The 20,253-nt window shown below is 37.2% G+C and overlaps 2 protein-coding genes across 2 annotated transcripts in view; one reads left to right on the plus strand and one right to left on the minus strand.

The window, feature by feature from the left end:
* Nucleotides 1-100: 100 nt before the first annotated feature.
* On the minus strand, nt 101-13,217 carry LOC121853712. Its single transcript, XM_042348051.1, has 11 exons — nt 13,083-13,217; nt 12,212-12,410; nt 10,941-11,049; nt 10,042-10,171; nt 8,923-8,981; nt 7,978-8,120; nt 7,595-7,767; nt 6,643-6,823; nt 5,120-5,266; nt 2,706-2,915; nt 101-2,250 (listed from the first exon to the last, which is right to left on the minus strand). The coding sequence occupies exons 2-11, from the start codon at nt 12,395-12,397 to the stop codon at nt 2,053-2,055; spliced, it is 1,536 nt and encodes a 511-aa protein (XP_042203985.1). The 5' UTR covers nt 12,398-12,410; nt 13,083-13,217; the 3' UTR covers nt 101-2,052.
* Nucleotides 8,116-20,253, plus strand: part of LOC121853713 (polypeptide N-acetylgalactosaminyltransferase 13-like) — a 53,847-nt gene continuing 41,709 nt past the window's right edge. Inside the window, exons 1-2 of the mRNA XM_042348052.1 lie at nt 8,116-8,378; nt 16,288-16,566. Coding sequence (XP_042203986.1) covers nt 16,559-16,566 — 8 coding nt within the window. The 5' untranslated portion in view covers nt 8,116-8,378; nt 16,288-16,558. The remainder of the gene's footprint in view (nt 8,379-16,287; nt 16,567-20,253) is intronic.

Raw genomic sequence — 20,253 nt, forward strand, 5'->3', positions numbered from 1 at the left:
CCCTTCAGAATTTGTTACATAATATATTTTGACCAATTTGAGTCAAGACCATCAAACACATAAGAGTTATTTTCCACTCAAAGGCAATTAAGACATTACAAATTTTCAAAACTTTTTATTTTCAAAAATTTTAATCTAAGAAAAAAAATTTACATTTAAAATAGATCAACACTACTGATCAGCACCATGTAATGAAATACCTGTATTGTATACCATTCTTCTTACAGTACATAAAATCACAGCCTATGCAATCAATTGTATTCCTCTATGTATGTTACATAATTTTTAGTAAAATGAAATTTACAATACAATATATATATATAAATAAGTCTAATAAGAACTAATCCATATACAGTACATTCACTATGTATTTCCAGTATTCATAGCAGCTTTAAAAAGAAACCTTGGTAAATACAATTAATGCAAGTACATCCCTGCCTATTCCTCCATATAAATATACAATATTAAAAACTATTAAATCTGATCTATAATCAATCCTCCCTTTATGTCAGCAGTAAAGGTCTGAGCTACAGTAAGATACTTCACGTTGATACAGCACTTCACCTTGTTGTTAAGAAATTCACACACCCAGGACATACAGTACATTAGATAATTATATATTATAACAGTGGTCTTACTTTTCAAAATCAAGAATGTATCATTCTCACTAAAATCAGGTGAGGCAAGTAATGTTAACTCCTTTGTCTTTGAGGATTCTGGGCGTGTTCCTGAGAAACTCGCCGCCCAACCTTGGGTATTCATTAAAATACATACAAATCATTGATACTGTACACTAAGGATGAAGGTTTCTCGCCCCAAATTGATTTTTGCAGAGATTTTGCCAATAGTGTAGCGCAGATGTAGTTAAACTCTATAAATTGTTGTATATTTTACATAATGGATTAATCAAATTAAAATATGGGAATATCCCTATTGAATATGGATCAATTACCTGTAGTAATAATTATTGCCATGCAAGTATTGTTAGATCTAAATAGTAGTGTTGATCCAGTGTACCAGACCTCTTAAATGCTGATGTTCAGTCCAATGGCAGAAACATTTCATGAAAAAAATCTATAAAAATGGAGATACTGTATTACAAACAGTTCCATGATATAATAATTCTTATCTTATCACAGCTTGCAAACAATATGATCAAAAGTATGTGAGGAGCATTTGTTTTAAAGTGTAATAGATCAATGAGTCTTCAGTATTTGTGATAAAAGTTGATTCTTCCAACTGAACATAAAGTTGTGCAGGGACCTGTGTAAACAATAAAAGTACAGTAAGGAAATAGTAACAGGTACTATACATCTTTCACAAAGGCAAGACTACACTGTATGTTCAAACCCTTAACAGAACCTCGTAAATTTTTTATGACGTTTCTCCAGGTAAATTGAACAACAGACTATGAAAAGTCTTCACCAATATTTTCATTTGTGACATTTTTACCTTGACTAATAAGTGTGACAAATTCATCTCACTGATAAGAAAAACCTCTTGCTTTATATATATTATTGCTATTAGTGATCATTTTTAATACAGATGCACTAAAGCAAGAAATAAAAATATTCATAATAACACTATAATACCTTTGGCAAATCAATGGAAGCGTAGCAATAATGTGTATCAGTTGAGTTACCACTTCCTGTAGTATTATGCTTTTAAACACATCTTTTGAGAGAACATTTAAGCTGCATCAAAAGATCTTCCAAAATTTATGATATGTTCTTCACACTTTAAAAAATCATATATTTCTAATTTGTAAAGCAATGTAATGTGTAAGCAGATTAAAAAGGTTTGTGTGTTAAAGGACATTTTCAATGGAGGAGTATTTATAGTACAGTATTGAGATCAAATTGTAAGGAAGTGGTAGTGCGAGTGTGTTACCAAAGTAATGATGTAGTTGGCCAATTTGATTAGATATATACCGGTATAGTATAATAATGTGTCGTAAAGCCTGGCTCTAGCTACAACCACTAAAATTGCCTTGAATCCTATTTTGGACATTACTGTTGAACTAATTTGTAAATTATCTCATTAACAAAACTGTCACAGGTACAGATAGCTCAACACCACAATGGTCATGACTGTTAGAACTAGTATGGACACGAGGAAGTAAGTCCGAACAGGAATCCATAATATCTTGGCTTGCAAATGTAAACTAGAAACATACAATAAGAAGGAATCAATGTCTGGTTGAGGTGTTGACTGGTAGCCAAAGGGTCGACCATGCAATTGGCTCCCAGCCTGAGAATTCAGAAAATTATAATCAGCTTTGTTAATTAACAAAGAGTATTATAATACACAAATTATTTTCCTCAAGGTTAAGTGCTTTTTGGGCTAAAAATTATGTCTCATAAGATAATTCAAAATCAAGCAAAAATATGAGCAACTGATATAAAAAAACCACATTATTCTTACAGCCTTCTACATCTGTAGTACAATAGTAGTTCAAGAAACTAACAACTGCAACAATACTTAAATGAATTACATGCAGTCCCTAAGGTATATCAAAGTTGTTTGTTGGATCTTTCACATTGTAATGTGTGGAGAGAGAAAAGGCTTTGTTAAGTCTTTTTTAAGAAAGGAAACTTGCTTTGAAGGCAAAACCTGGTATGTACAGTATATAAGATGAAGATAGACCTAGAGATAGACAGAGGTGGGACAAAAGTACAGTAGTAAGATATCCTGATTTTTCTCACCTTGCTTAGAGCCCGGTAATTACTGGACACCCAGGCAGCCATACAAAGGGGCATGATGGTAAGCAGCAGCCATGGTAAGAGGTTGGTGATAATTGCTGAGATGTGAAGCCACAGTCTAGCTTCCTCCACTGTTGTGTACTCAAATGTGTAAAATCCTTGGCTATTTCTAGAATCTATATGCATACTACCACTAGCAAGAGCTGCTGACATCTGTTAAAATATGAAGATAATAATAAAATTAAAAGTATACCATGTCAGTCCTATAAAAAACTCATCAAGTTTGTAAAATAAAAAATTACAGTACCTGTACAGTACAGGTATCCCCCATGTTACAGAAACTCAGGTTGTGAAAATTCGCCCACACGGAATTTGTCAATTACAGTACAGCTGCTCCCCGACTTACGACGGGGTTAGGGACCGACATCCAGGTCGTAAGGTGAAATGGTCGAAAGTCAGAAATGCTTAAATAACACATAGAAAATCTAAAATGGGGGGTCTCTTTTTCTTCTCAGCATCACAAAACACTCACTTTTAAGCTTGCCAGCCATTTAAAAGTGAATTACAGATGAAAATTTTGTCTGTGTACTGACTTTGGGACTGGAAAATACGTAATTTGACCAAATTTTGGTACAACTAAGGCAGGTCGTAAGTGCGGGTGGACGTGAGTCGAGTAGGTCGTAAGTTGGGGAGGGGCTGTATATACTCTCGATTAATAGAATCTGATATAACAAACTTTCTATTTAGCAGAAGGAATTTGTTCTGCTATTTTTTGCCCGAGATTAATTCCGTTAATACACTCATACCTACGGAAACACCTCAGACACATGATATGTAGTACATAGAAACATTATTCATGGCTTACATTAAACTAGGGGGTTCAGTGTTAGTTTTCAACTTTTTTCTATAATTTCCAAACCTTTTTCCCAATTGATAGCTGCACTCTTTTGACTTTCTTCCCCACACCATTTCCTTTCTGAGACTTCTGAGAGACTTTCAGCATGATGTCTAAGCACAGTAATTAGTTGACTGAGAGGTAGCAGTGAGCAACACACGCAGTGGCGGCAGAACACAGACTGAGCGGATGTAAACCAGCTCTACGCGCCAAGCGGAGCATTTGACGCAGAAAATAACAGAATCATGCTCGATTTAGTGAACTACAAGTACCTGTACAGGTAGTTTGCTAAATCGAGCAAAAATAACGAAATGTTCAATTTAGCGGAGATTTCGATTTAACGGAAAGGGGTGGCTCGAATTAGTTAGTTAAATCGATAAAATACTGTATGACCACTAAGTTTGGAATATGGCCCATAAATTCAACCTTACGGAAATGAGATAATTTTTTTAAAATTCAACCTAACGGAAATGGGGTATATTTTCATAAATTCAAACTTATGGAAATGGGGTAAACTTTCAGAAATTCAACGTTACGGAAATGGGGTAAATTTTCAACATGAAAATCACTGTACTGTATATGTATTAAAAAAAGTCACTGACATTATAATTTTTTTTTTCAATTTCTTGGTGTTTTCTACCACCAAGTGTGGGTATGCAGCGCATCCACGCCGCTGGACTCGGTTTGTTTATATCTCCCAACATATACGCTTGTTCTATCGGTCCCAGCTCTTGGATTTAACTCTTATTCAAGGCTGTCCAGTGTATTACCCTTATTCGAGATGAGTGGAAAGAGGCCAGCAAATGAAAGCATTGGTGTTAAAAGATCCTGTAAAGGAATTACGTTGGTTATAAAACTTGTTTTTTTATGGAGTTTGGTGTGGGAGAAAAACTTAGCCAGATTGCAAAAACATTAGGGCTTGCTACTTCTCCCAATAACTCCAATTGCACCACCTCACCTCATGCACTCATGCAGCACTCAACATCGTTTGTGGTCGGTTAAATTCAAGTGTTTTGTGTATTTATTACCATTTCATAACAAAATAATTAATGTTTACACCACTGTATTTTCATTCATAAATGTGCTTGTATTACTTATTTTTTGGGGCCAAAAAAGTTTCTTTAGGGATGCATCTCTAATTATATAATGGAAGTCAATGGGAAAATGAGGTTCACATTACGGAATTTCGCGTTACGGTCAACTTTTTAAGTTTGCATTCCTTCTGTAACCCGGGGATTATTGTATTTAATTTACATTAAACTATGGAATTTGGAATTAAAAGTGCAATGTAAATTATTGGCCATAACAATAGTTTATTAATAAAACATCTAATTTCCATAAATGTAAACTTAGTTTCCTCAGAAAACGAGAAAACATTAACATTTTGCATAGAGAGTACAGATTATTGGCCCTAGTGTCTGTTACTGTATTGATTAAAAATAACTTCTTTTAAAAATTCTCTTCCTGATGCTCCACTTACTGATACCAATTAAAGGGAAGATGACAATACTGCATCACTTACTCCTGGCAATTCATAATGTTTTATTGTAGAGAAGAGGCTTGATGAAGCTGTAATTGCTCTAAAAGCTGCGAGGCAAAGGTATAACCCAACACTTGACCCTAATTCTTGATTCAGGTGACGCAGAAATCTTGAAGTTTCATCAATTTGCTGAAATAAGAACACATTTTAGGAACAAACAAAAAATATTATTTGATATCTCATTCAAGCACTAGACAAGAAGCAGGAAAATGTATGATTGAATAATGGAACCCTACATTATGACCGAGGGGAAGCAGTGAGTGAACTGTGGGACCCACAACACTAAATACCCTCACTACTGTTGAGAAAGGATCCTTATTTTAATGTTAGGCTACACTTCCCAGCCAAGCAAGCCAAATAATATTTTTGTTATGAGCTGCACTTCTCCCTGAGTAACCGAGCTGGTGTTTTATTTCCCAAAGTTGAAGTTTTTAAGATTATCAAGGAGGCTGTCCTCCCCAGAGTATACAGTACAGTGAGTTCTGCTATAACGCGTGTTTTGATAACGCGAATTTGCTCTAACGCGATTTATGAATAGAGGAACGATATTTGTATAACGCGAACGCTTGTTTGCTGTAACGCGATTTTTGCTTACTATTTCTCCAATTTTGTGGTACTAACTGTGAATATGGTAAAGAAGAATATCTCCAAGAAGCATTCTGGTGATCGAATTCCCGGTGATGATCGTAAAAGAAAGGATATAACACTTGAAGAGAAGCTCGATGTTATCAACCTCAAAATCACCCTTCTCCCCCATCAAGTTATATTCATATTTTTTCAAGGTAAAGTATTACATTTACTGTATGATTTCATTATTAGATATGAATGTAACATTTATTTAGACTGTGCTATCCTTTGTGTTAGGCTAACTACTAATTTTTTTTCGATTTCGAGTAGTAATCTGCACCTAACCCTATTTTCTCCATAAGCCCTGTTATTTCTATTACGCGATTTTCTATAATACGATATTTTACAAGAACACAACTATCGCGTTATAGCAGAACTGACTGTACCTACTTTTATGTGTACTGTACTGTATGTATTTTATCTTTAGTTTTATGTGTGCAAAAATGGAATACAAGACACATGAAACATCCGCTGATCATGACCTCTGTGTAAGAGTTAAGTGAATACGTAACTTAAACTCTTACAATGACATATGTTTTATCCTAAAAAATAATAATATTAAATACAAGGTTGAACCAAGCCTGTTTGAACTAGTAAGTGACAATGATGATTCAAGGTTCACTGAGCTGAATAGAATGACTCACCTACTTCAAGCTCTCATCAGCCATAAAGGAAATTTAATACTTATACATTCTCAATTCCTGTTGATTTATTGCTAAATCTAAAATAAAATACAAATTTCTGTTTACTTATATTTACTAAGCAATTTTATCCCTTTTCAAATACTGTACAGTATGTCGAGATGTATCCTGCAAGAACTACAAAGTATAATGAATGCACTACAGGGGCTTTTTGTTATCATTTATAAAATAAAATACCTTTTTAATGCCCATGAGTGAAGTTGCACCCTGATACAATGTCATTCTGATGATCTCCAGAAGCCTTGAGAGCAAGTGACACTGTGTACAGTACAACAGTACAGCAGTTACCATCACAATGTCCTCCAGCCAGAGTGATGCCAGGGCTCCACCACACAGGAGAATTTTAGCTGTCTCACTCCTGTAAGATTCATAAATACAGTACAGGGTATAAGAAATTTTCTGTATCACCACAGCCTAATAACAAGTCTACATCAGGAACCAATTATCTAACCAGCAGGGTGGACCAAGACGAATTTTCAGATTTTATGTTGTCTTTACTTCTCTATACTGTATATTATTTAAATTCATTCACCTCTGATGAAAATCTTCTTATATACTGTACATCCTATCCTTGACATAAATATTTCCTTCATGTTTCCTCTTCCTTCAGTTTTAAGAACGTTTTTATTCAATTACCTAGTTTTGATGGATGCTTTAATAATGGGGGTTATTGCTGGTGAAGTGGCAATTATCAGTGGAGGTCAACTTATTTATTCTGATGGTCGAGCAACTGGGTTTCAATATCCTACTACTGTAGTATGAGAAAATATACTCACAAGTAATACATTGTCTGAATTATCTGTTCTGTTAGTAGTACCACAAGGGCTAATGTCATAAGAATAATCTAAAAAAGGAAGAGTTAAAACATTATGCTTTCAAAGGCACAGTAGCTTATAATACCTTGACTTCACCACTTTTGAAAATTCTTCTTTATATTTTTTTACTTTTATCTAGGCCTGTTTTTCCCCATTACGTACTGCCTTTTCTTCTCTATCTACATAAACTCTTTTTGCGTAGATGTGGAAAGATTTCTTCAATTATTTTCTCCCCATTCATTATCCAAACATATGTGTAACTTCTAAATTACTTCAAAGGACAGAATATTGGAAGTGGCGAGGTCAATACTTACTGAGGCTGAATGAAGGTATATGAAATTTGTGTAGCTGCAGACAGGTGGAGGATCATGGAACCCAGGGAGAGAGTCAAACACATAACGCCCATCATCAGCCACCCCACAAAAATACACCAAAGGCGACGCTGCTTCACCAACTCCCACGGAGAACATGAAGCTAACAAATATACCTGGAAGAGCTTGCATGTTAGTCCATCTTGGCTGAATTTCCTCATGATTTCCTTATCATTGACATTTTTCTATATACTGTACTGCATAATAAACATAACACTCATTAAGAATCAATTATCTCAACAAATTTACACAATGTACAGGTATAAGGTATGTGAAAGAAAACAAAAACATGGGGTTAAGGCACATAAAAACATATAACCACATACCCTCTCTAATAATGTCTGCAGGTGTTCTGACTCCCCCAACCTAAGAATGATACATGTTACCAAGAAGGCAAAAAAAAACATGAGACTGGGAACGATGTAGATAAAGATCAAACTCCCAGAGCACAAATGACTGTCTCCATCACCTGGAAAAGAAAACTGACTTATTCATCTTTCTCTAATAATCTACATCTAACACACTTCTTTACATATAATGTCATGTTCACTACAAGACTCACTTTAAAAGTTCACAGATTGGTACAGGTTGAACCTCGTTAATCCTGGAAGCTTGGGACCAGACAGGTTCTGGATTATCGAAAATTCTGAACCATTGAAACCGAGATTATAAAGAGGCACACAAGGTCCGGACCGATGTACCACTGCCTAATTTCTTCAGTATACAGGTAGGCACCTTTCCTAAAATAGTTAGTCGCATGCTTACATGTTTTGCCACATTACAACCACTTCCACTGCTTGCTGGTCTCTTAGGAGGCATATATAGGGGTAAATTAAAAGTATTTAAAGGTGAAATAGTAGCAACATTCACTAGAAGTGAGCTATTGCACATATTTGGTCACAATGTGACTCAATTCTACATCATGGTATGTGTACAGTAAAAAGAATTAATGGATAAACATTAACATGAAATCCCAGCAATGGAATAACATGTAGGTATTTTTTTTTTTTGGCTGCATTAACCATTTATTTGACTTTTTTTTATGCTAAGCTTGTGACTAAATAATTATGTACAGGGCAATTTAAAAAAAAAATTAACAAAACAAGTTCAGGAACTTTTGAAAAATTTCTATCATCAACAATATTCATGTTGTCTTTCTACTTAAGTTTGTTTTTTTATTACTGTACCTATATATAATATGTCTTTAGGTGATTTTGGAAACGAACACAATAATTGATGCTTACACTATAAAGGAATGATGAACAACTTACTATACACAGAAGAATTTCCAAAATGGATCTGCACATCATTTCCTACTCCTTGATCCCTCCTGAAAAAATAATAAGAGTACCACAATAATCTCCAGTGACTAACTCTTATCTTGTATGTAATGTCTCACCACCTTAGTAGACTCCCCTGAAGGTAGTAGGTATTAGGCAGCTACCAAACAGGGAGGTACTACCGCCTGGGAAGATATTGGAAGCATAATGTGTTGTCAATGGTAGACCCTGCTGCCATATGGCATCACAAAAATTGTGACCAAGTCCCAGGTTGCTGATCTGACTTTTTGCCTCATTTACACACAATTGCAGGGTCTCAATTGTTTCTCTTACTATTGACAACACAACATATATACTGTATATTGTGTCTCACTAAATTTTTTTTCAATTTGTATTTTTTTATGGTTCTTTATTATTATTATTATTATTATTATTATTATTATTATTATTATTATTATTATTACATTTTCGCCCCCTAGGCCCCGATGTGGGTCAGTGACCTGTGCCTGGGTGGGCTGATCCCCGTAAAAAAAAAAAAAAATGTGAGCGGTTTCATCACTACATACTGTATATCTCTTTTGCCCTCTCTATTACCCTTGTCCTCTCTCCTGGCCTCTGGTTGAACTAAATATCAAGGAAAAAGCTAATCACTACTATAAGACACAAAGAATATTCTATGGTATATTTTAACATTACACATTTTCTAGCAAAGTACAACATGAAGATCAAAGGATTCAACTCTTTGGTTTAATTAATGCACAAGCAAAATACTTACCCAGTCTCTTGACTACTGTACAATATTATTAATTAAGCCATCATACAGTATAGGGATATATATATTTGAGGAGTCCCATGCATGGAAATAAAACTGATGAAGAAAAATGAATGTGAAGGAGGAAGTACAAAGAAATACTGTAATGAAATAGGATACAGCACTAAAGTAAGAGTGCATTTAGTTTGAGATCTTGAAACAGACACTAAATAGCACAATAACGTAACTTTAAAAAAGAACAAAAAGTATGTAAAGGAAATGTTACTGAAAGACTGTTTTTTGTACATCTTGGTTTATATTTTTAAATATCTTTCAAGACAAAGGTTTAGCCAAATTACTTGAGGCAAATGTTGTACTGCAGAACTGGTCCTATGCAGAGGCAAAGTAAGAAGAAGATAAAGTATACAACATTGAAGACCTTCAAACAGAGAGACTGTTCAGCACCATCCTTATTCCATGAGCGATATCCTGTAATATTGATAAAACAAGGCAGTATTAGTATCTTTGGTGAATGCATAATGGACTTAAACAATATAAAAAAACCAGTTGTCTATTATTCCCACAATATTCATCAATAACTCGACTAACACTATGAGACCCTAAACCAATCCCTTTAAGTTTTCCCATTTTACATTTATTTCATTGATTTTTGTAAGATTTTTTAAGTCCTACTCAGTGTACAGTAGTATAGAATTCTTATACAATATAAAACAGTAAACATTTCTTTAAATATACACCACACTATATTGTATACAGTACCCTGTTCTTATAATCCTTATGCTGTACATTATAGGGCTGTAGATATGTCTTTCAGGTGTCAATTTCCCCAAACCCTTTATTTCTCATTTGACAAAGCCCATGCCAACCACAGTTTTGTCAACTGAGAGAATCCTGGAACATAACCCCACAGTTGGTGAACAATTACTACACTGTATTTTGGATAGATAAAATGGCTTCTTTGTGGAATATTTTATTATTCCCTCTCAGTAACATATTATAATCATTTCTTCATCTAAATTTATGATTTCTCATTCCCTCTGGCCACTCCTCTTTAAGACAAAGCTACATAAAAATCACCAGGTGACCCTGTCAAAACATGACACTTTGGCCAGCTCCACTTTTACCCACACACACACACTCTCACAACCACTTCTACTGACACTCATTTCTATTGTTTTATTGGTTAAATATCCATCACCCTAGTCCTTTGTCCTCATTATGCACTAATAATACATACCTAGGACGGCAAAGATAATATCACGAGGTTTGAGTATCATTCTTCGACAGTAGTGAAGTGTGGCGGCTGTGTTATAGGACTCTCCATCACACTCTGTAATCATTACTGCCTGAAAGAAACAAATGCCATCTCAAAATTTACTGCTTTATTTTCCATTATTCCATCATCTATCCTTATCTACTTGTAGTTAGTGTGCTGTGTTTAATTAAAGATGTAGACCGATTGATAAATTAATTGTATAATATTTTTCTTTTCTTTTTTATATACAGTACAGTACTGTATTTCCTAACAATTGTTTAAAAACACAAAACGCAATTGAATTCCTCTAATTCAATAACTTTGGGGCTTTACCCTTGTCAAGTTATTCATTGTCTGAAATTGGTCGGTGAATTCGGACATTTCAAGATAGGGTTTTTTCCCCACCAACTCAAGAGGTTAATTCTGAGAGTACAAAAAAGTAAACCCAATTCTGATTACCCCAAAAATTTGGACCATGACAACTGCCACTGATTCTCATAAGTAGACAACATTTGATATGGACAGAATTAACTTATAATTATACTGCATATAGATAAAATACAGAAAACTGGTACATTTTTCCACATGATTGATGAATGGTGCATAAGGGAGTAACGCAAAAAATAATACAGTACCTGTACTGTAGTAGTATATGTATTACTGTACTGTACTGTATAAAATGAAGATTTATTCACCTTGCTTGACTACCACCTGCACAAGAATGTTCAGACAAAGGATCCTTCTACGCTAGGGCTATGTGGTGATGTTCTGTTGTGTGGGACCACAAGTATCAACTTGTTGAACGTCTGGGTAAATTCAGCAACTGCAGCGTAAGTCGGACATTTGGGACTCTTAAGTTGAAAAATTGATGAGTTTAGTAATTTAACATTACCTAAAATGTCCTAATTAGAAGGGTTCGAGTATACAGACTGCCAAATATCTTTGGCATAAACAATATGGTAAAGAGGCAAGTACCACAAGTCAGCAGTTGCCTCCATACAACAGATAAAAATATTTCTCCTTTATAAAAAAGAAACAAAGGTTTACTGAGAAAAATGCCATTTCATTCTAATTATTCCTGTTTATTTTTTTACACTGGAGGAGAGACATCAAAAAGAGTTTTTGATAAAAGAACAGTGATATGTTAAAGGCACTGAGCATTTCCTTTATAAATTACAGATTTGAAGTTGAATTCTGTTATCAGCTTTTATGAATATTGTACTGTTATGGGATAAGATATTAGTTTACAGTACCTCCTGAGAGAAGACCTCATCTCCATTTGTGTCTACTGCAATGGCCCCTGGTGGCTCAACTGAAGCTGCCATAGGATGTACACGAACCTCCAGAGAACTAATTCTTGAGTGTGGGACTCGTTCATCATCAGTACTCTCTACACTGCCTTCTCTTACTCTTACACCACCTTCACTTGCGTTTATCATTATTTCTCTTTATCTGAAATAAAATAAACATTAGGTAAACAAAAGTAGAAAAACACTTACTATACTCTATGTGCTTATTGTTGTTGCTGATACAAACTTTTGAAATAGCTAAGTACAATACATTACAGAAGTTTATGTCACCTTTTCGTGTATGGACAATTACCATATTAAAAATAATAATGTATCCAGAGACCCTGAAGTATTTACAACACCCAGCAATAAAAACACAACCTCATTACAGGTCCAGCTCTTTTAACCATAAAATATCATGAGGACTCCTTAACATCTCTATTGGTATTTGTATTATATGCATTAAAATAATATAAATTCGTATTGATCCATCAAAAAAATTATGAAATGAAAGTGGCGACTGTCTCCTTCACCTTAACATTTTCGACAGCAGACATTACCAAGCACAAACACCTAACCTAACAATCACTGGTTAAATCTTTGAAAGTTTGGTTCATTTTGCCAGATATTATATATGATGGATCCAGAACAATGATAATAAATATAACCATTATCTTCCTCAAGTTCATCTCGCAGCACAAACAGCAGGTATATTCCCTTGTATTGATCTTGTTCCTTAACTAGTATGCAAGGTATTTCTCCGGGTCCTATTTTGAAGACTTTACCTACAATATATGGATAGAGCCTTTGATAACGTGGTTCAGCTTAAACTTACCTAGGTCATGGTGAGATGAGGGAACAGGTGAGGTGGCTACAGGTATCAGCAACAGGTCACCATACACACACCTGCGCCTTACTGGATTTGTTTACAGTGTGGGGCGGGGTGAAGGTTTGGGTGGGGAGGGGGGTGAGGGTTTGGGTGGGGAGGGGTGAGGGTTTGGGTGGGGAGGGGGGGGGGGTGGTTACTGTCACCACCACCCGCTAACACTGCCCACCTACTGCCGCCTTTCAATTATTAATTATTCTAGTGTTATTTAATACAAAAAAGTTATGTAGTAATATTTCATTGTGGAAAATAGATATATTAGGTCAATTACTGCATTTATTCTTTTATAAACCTAGTCAATGTACAAGTGTAAATATATCTCGAGGACTTATTGGAAGATCGTTTACATACCTTGAGGGGCCGTCCTTTGAACCCTCTTCAATGGTGAGGCGCTCCCCCGCCGCCTGGAGTACTACAACCCCGTCAGGTCCCTAAGATATGCTGGAGACTGTCAATTGAATGAGAACGTCCAAAAGAGGGCCGCCAAATTGGTGCCTGCGCTCCAACACACCAGGTACCAAAAATAGATTAAAACTTTTGCACTTGTCTAGCTTACTTACAATATTGGAAATGTTTAGACAAGTAAGACGTAATTTATTAAAGTCAATAGACACCTCCAGTATTCTTATCTGGAGTTACCGGATGCCTGCCCCACCAGTGCAGAAAAGTGTCAGAAGGAACTTTAGGTTAAGAGTTATGAACTCTTGGAACAATCTGTCAGTGTTGTGATGGCAGTGACGCCACCGTGTGTGAACTCTTTAAGATCAGCAAACTTGACCAACACTGTCACATGTTCAGACACATTATCGAGCCAGTACATGCTTAGTATGTGGCAATAGTGCGTAACATACATGACCGACCACTCAAAGTGCCGACCAATGGCGAAGAGGATAATGTAATATTAGGTAATGTGTATGGTATGTGTTTCATATAAGGATTACATGAAATAACATCGCGTTTAAGGAAAAATATGTTGTGTTCTTATTAAGAGATGATAACAGTACGGTACTGGAGGTAGATATATGGTGTATATAATAACAAAGTCAAAGGTTACAATGGGTTGTAAAGATGCACTCCTAACTTTATTCAATATAATTGCTAACGTTTATTACGTAAACAGACAGTTCTAAATACTAAATGGTCATGATTTCACGAATAGAATAAATATTCCGAGACTAAAAAACTCAGATTTTCCTTCTACAAAACAAAACCTGCTCGTATTAATCTAATCAAAGAAATGTCTAACTAATCCTAGTCAAACCAATCTTATGTATAGTTTTACCTCAATTAAATTTATTTAAATTAAACCTAAGCATCAGTATGTACAGTCTCGTTCAAGATTCTTCGAACACTGCTGGAGACATATAGCAACTCAAGGCCGTTAGTTTACTATAGTACGTAGTATAATATAATACGAAACAACAAAGCCCAACCATTAAATTAAGCAACAGGGAACTAAGTAACCAATCACCGATCACTTTTACATTTATTCATATTTTTTACTACGTACTATAGTAAACAAGCGGCCGTGAGTTGCCTTATGTCTCCAGCAGTGTTCGAAGAATCTTGAACGGGACTGTACATGAATGCCGAAAAAGATTGGTTATATTGGCCTCTTCAACAACTGTAATACCGGAACGTGTTACCAAGTGGTCAACAAACCCTCTGGAACCCGTCATAATACACGCTCGGGTTTTGGGTCCAGAGTCTCGAAAGTTTCAATATTTTCTCCCTCTAACAAATATAAGGTGAGATCTGACCATCGTTTATGTTTCTCCTTGGCCGGGCTCTGTAGTGTTAATTGCCGTCTACAGTATATACCAGAGATTGTAAGGGGAGCGTCAGGTATATCAGCCAGCCCAGCAGCTGACTCATCTCTGCCTTTGTCTTCGTGGATACTGAAGATCTGTTCATGCCCAGTGTGTACCATAACTATGAACACTGTTGAAGACCTCCGTAGATGAGTTCCGAGTGACGAAATTGGGATGTAGTAACTCTTTGAAAACATCGTGATAAGACATGAGTAATAAGACTTACCCAACAGAGATTAATTATCATCCTTTTCGCGATACTGTGGAAGTGCCTAGCTTAGCGGTGAGACACAACCAGTTATGTGCAATACGGCCACAATCAGTCCTCCCCCTTATCACAGACATGACTCACAGAGGGGAAACGATGGTTGGAGCTGTGATAACGTCTAGTGTGTGTGTGTGTGTGTGTGTGTGTGTGCGTGTGTGTGTGTGTGTGTGTGTACAAAACCCTAGTATTATGACAAGTTTGAACACCTGATCTTAAAACATGTACAACAACTTATGTGTGTTGCGAACTATAAAATTGTATACTGTATATCTCTCGTCTACACGCCTGAATTTTTAGTACGTGTTTAAAGATCATAAGTTCAGAGTTGGCATAATGTTAGTTTTGGAGATCATAAACACATTGAACGCCTCCTTCACACACACACGCACACGTTCCATAAAGCATTACCGTTCACACACACACACACATTCCATAAAGCATTACCGTACCAACAAAGAACCTCTACTCTGTCTCTTTAAACATTAAAAAATTATGTCAACAAATGTTTTTTTTTTCAATGATGAATAATTTAACACTAACCTTTACTGGTGGTGGGCAATAGTATTACGTTAATAATATAGTGATGCTGTGAAGGTGGAGGGAGGGAGAGAGGGAGGGAGAGAGGGAGGGAGACAGGGAGGAAGAGAGGGAGGGAGAGAGGGAGGGAGAGAGGGCGGTGTCAGTGTGGACTTACAGATGTGAGATGTCTATTATTATTATGTTTAAACTCTAAATAAACTGTTTTCATTTAAATTCAATTCCTGACAGCAAAGACGAGTGTTGTGTTATTGTAATGTACCTTATATAATTATTAGACAAAATCCCGTTAATCTTACATCATTCAGTGAGAAAATTATGTCAAATACGACGCGTTGTCAAAATATTATTGTTTACCGTAATAAGCGAAAAGTTGCTCTAGAGGGTTACTTCCCGTTTTCTCTCCACACCTGTTGATTGTTGCTTGTTACCTGCTAGCGGTACCTGGCATGCCAACACTTCCTCTCTCTTTCACACCTCCTGTCATACAATCACTTTAGTACCAGAGAAAATATCTCATAAAATGTGTTTATTTCAGTGTAGATGTGTGAGATGATAAAGACGACACCTGCCATCGAGGACTACTGAGGGAGGAAGAAGATTCATCCTACGCACCGCCACCCTCAAGGCTGGCGGTGCGAGGTAGAGAGAGGCTCCCACACAACACACACATCAGTACACTTTCACTGTTAGCAAGGTGAGGTACACTAAACCACGCTCCGGAGCCTCACACCACACCGACTACTCCCTCTTGGTGTCATGTGGACGAGCAGGTGACCGCCCTCTCGCGGGATCTTGTCAATTACGTAATGCTAAGGTGAGTTAGATCATCCAGGTGTGTTTTTTTTTAATATTTCTAGGACAGGTAAGTCGCCTTGTTGGGATGATTACCACCAGGATCTAGTCTTCTTCTCTCTCTCTCTCTCCCTTCCTCCCCCTTCCCTCACCTGGGCGGGAGGATGGGTGGGTGGCCAAGGCTTCAGGTTAGATAACTATGAATTGCATGATTTTAGTGGCTGCTTTATCGCTGTCTTTCGTATGTTGTCGGGAGTCATTGTATGTTAGTGGACGTTATGGTATGCTATTGACATCGGTCGTTATTAAGTTTTTTTCTGCGTTACCAGCAGTTACTGTACGTTACGGGCAGTTACTCAGTGTTACTAGGAATTTATTCTGTCTTGCCGGGAGTTACCGGAAATTATGGTATGTTGCTATTATCGTACGTTACTAGGAGTTAACGTACTTTATTAGTACTCAATGTACTGTACGTTAGTTGGAATTACCGTGCATGACTAGGAATCAATGTACGTTATTAGAATTCAACACCACGCGCGTAATGGCTCCTTCATTTTATTAGGAGTCACCTTGCACGTTACCAAGAGCTGCTGTGAGATACTGGCATTATATGGTAATGAATCATTTGTATGCCATTATTAGGGGTTAGTTGCCATTCTTATATCATTACCTCCAGCTGTGAACCATTGCCGTATTATTTAAAGACAGCTTGTGTTGCCATTGTGTGAGATGATGAGTAGGTAAAGTGTGCGTTACCTTGAGATATTGTAGTTATTGTAACATTATGGTGAAATAGTGTAGCGTATAGTGATTAAAACATCCATTGAAAGTCATTGTACTGTGAGGCCTTGTATAGTACATTACCGTGAACCTCTGTACTGTATTTCACTGATACAAAAAAATTACACACACACATACTGTACTGTATACTGTATGTTTCAGTCACGTCCACTTTTCGATTCGGTTCATGAGTTACACCACCCGAACTGAAACTGTAATTATTTATTAAAATATTTACAGACCTGTGTGTGTGTGGATGATGGGTACAATACAGGGAATACAGTAGATAAACACATGTATTTTTATTGATATGTAGGTAACCTACATATGTATGTATAGTTAGTTACACTCATACATTCTTGTTAGTGCTTATGTATACCCCAACCACCACGCTCATCACTTACACAGACCCACGTACACAAGCACCACTACTACTTTGCTGTCACTCGAGTATGACGATCATCCAGCTATGATACAATGATATGAGTTAATAGGGATGTCACCTAGGTTAGTGATCTCTGAGGTGAGTCAAGAGGCCGATACGGGACCGGCAGGGTCGATCACAGATGTTGCACATGTGGAGGGCTCCATCTAGTGCGGGAGGGGCGGCGGCAGCGTCTTTACGGCGCTGGCGCTTGTCTGCCTCGGTTTGCAGTTGGGCTAACTCGCAAGTATTGACACCTTCTCGTGTGGTGCTCCTCCAAGCGTTACGGTGTGGAGTGATCGTCTCCCAGGTGAGGGGGTCGATTTGGCACTTTTCAGGTTTGTCTTAAGACATCTTCAGTTGCCCGCCAGCATTACGTTTACTATTCGTTAGGTGACTGTAAAGTAGCTGCTTCGGCAGTCTACTGTCGTCCATGTGGGTAACATGGTCAGTCTAGCGTAGTTGTTCATGGATAATGGTAGCCTCGATGCTTCTACGCTTTCGATGTGCTTGATGCATCGAGCACTAATGTACACACACACACACACACACACAACCACGCGCGCACACACACACACACACACACACACTTAGTTGCATCACCGACCACTAGCCAGTGTTGCGGTTGTGTATATCTGTAGGAAGTCCACTGATACACACACACACACACCGCCATCTGGTGTACTTGACAGACAGGTGACAGGTGGCGTGTAGGAGAGTGAGGGAACTGTTCATGTATGGTATATAGCTATGTAACACTAAATGGCCGCTGCAAGTGCATATATAAAACGAGAGAGACAGGCAGATGGACAGAGAGATGAGACATATGGGCAGATAGAAACAGACAGACAGACATAGAATGAGGAAGAGAGAGAGAGATACAGACAGACAGGAAGAGAGAGAGGTCAGAGAGAGAGAGAGAGAGAGAGAGAGAGAGAGAGAGCGTAGAATTATTGTACACGAACATTTATACATAATTAACTGACCAGACAGGTGACAGCATCAAAGTCATGCGTAACCTGTTTGTTTTTTCTGTCTGTATATCTGTCTGTCTGTCTGCCTGTGGGATTAATTAAGGGACAAGATATATTGACAGAAATGGATTCAAACAAGTAGGAATATTTACCTTACACACACACACACCCACCCACACACACACACACACCCACACACACACACACACACACACACACCCACACACCCACACACACACACACACACACACACACCCACACACACACACACACACACACACACCCACACACACACACACACACACACCGACTCTTCGTACCCTCCTCTCACACAAAGTGAATCTCCCTCCCCTACTGAATTCCCACATTTTATTCAACAGTAAACCGGTTATTATCTCATACCAGAGCACACAGTAAGCTGGGTCATCCATACGAACATTACACCACATTTTTACATCATATCCTCAACTTACGTACTTAGAATTGAAGAAGAAATAGAGAGTAAATATCACAGTTTGCCTACGTTAAATATCCCCCCACGTTTCTTTGTCAAAATTCTGCTTATTTCATCCCAGAGCAGTAGAGAGAACAGATATGGACAACTTTAAATGCTGTAGTTATGTAGTTTATATACCTAACAACACCTTATTGGTTGTAGAGTATGTTAAATGGTTGTATAACTAAGGAAACGGAGGCAAAACAAACACACACACACACACACCCACACACACACACACACACTAAACAACAACACTACCAGGGAAAACTGTCGTGACCTCGGGGTAGATTAAATAGCAGTTTCCTCACGTATTAAACGAGTAAAATTTATTATATGACCTTCCCAGTGAGCGGGGTAGAGCATTCCGTTATAAGGGTGGATCAGAGGCCTCGGTATCTGGCACGGTGAAGGGGGAGAGTTAGGAACACTGTAATGTTATTTTGAAGATGTTGTCTGAAGATTAGTACACACACACCTTTATTTCATTTCACCTTAAGATTAACCACCCTGATACTAACCTAGCCTAACCTAACCTAACCTAACCTTCCCGAATTATCAATAAGGTGTTTAATCATCAGGTGAAATAAGCTGGGGGAGCTAATCTTCAGGTGGTCCGATGTGATTTGTTAGTTTGTGTCTGTGTAGTAATTAATAATAATAATTTACGGTTTATTGAAAGAGCATGGCAGCCGGAAGGCTGAAAATATACAGTTACATAATTGGGGAATGGGTCTCTTGATTTACAAATAATATACAAGTAACATAAGCGATACAAATATGATATATAATAACTAGGTGGGGAGAAGCTCAAACTGCAGGGCATTTCAACATAGTGACAGTGCAAAAAGTAAGATTGACTGGGAGTGAATACACTGGTTGATTACAAGTTATTGATGATTTTTACAATGGTTGGGACTGGGCTGTTCTTATTGCGAGTGTGTGTGTGTGAGGCAGCAACACCCACACACCATATCTATTCCATGAGCACAAAACCTGTTTACGAAAAGTGAAAGTTTGAATATTTTAGCCCAG

The sequence above is a fragment of the Homarus americanus genome, unplaced genomic scaffold (assembly GCF_018991925.1).
Source record: "Homarus americanus isolate GMGI-L3 unplaced genomic scaffold, GMGI_Hamer_2.0 scaffold13041, whole genome shotgun sequence".
Classification (NCBI taxonomy): Eukaryota; Metazoa; Arthropoda; class Malacostraca; order Decapoda; family Nephropidae; genus Homarus; species Homarus americanus.

Excerpts from the sequence above, each read along its gene's own strand:
- LOC121853712 (XM_042348051.1), bottom strand. The coding sequence starts at position 12,397 with ATGATAAACGCAAGTGAAGGTGGTGTAAGAGTAAGAGAAGGCAGTGTA. Across the intron at positions 11,050-12,211 it reads ATGAGGTCTTCTCTCAGGAG|GCAGTAATGATTACAGAGTG; the intron begins GTACTGTAAACT and ends TGTTTCTTTCAG. Across the intron at positions 8,982-10,041 it reads CAGTACAACATTTGCCTCAA|GAGGGATCAAGGAGTAGGAA; the intron begins GTAATTTGGCTA and ends TTATTTTTTCAG.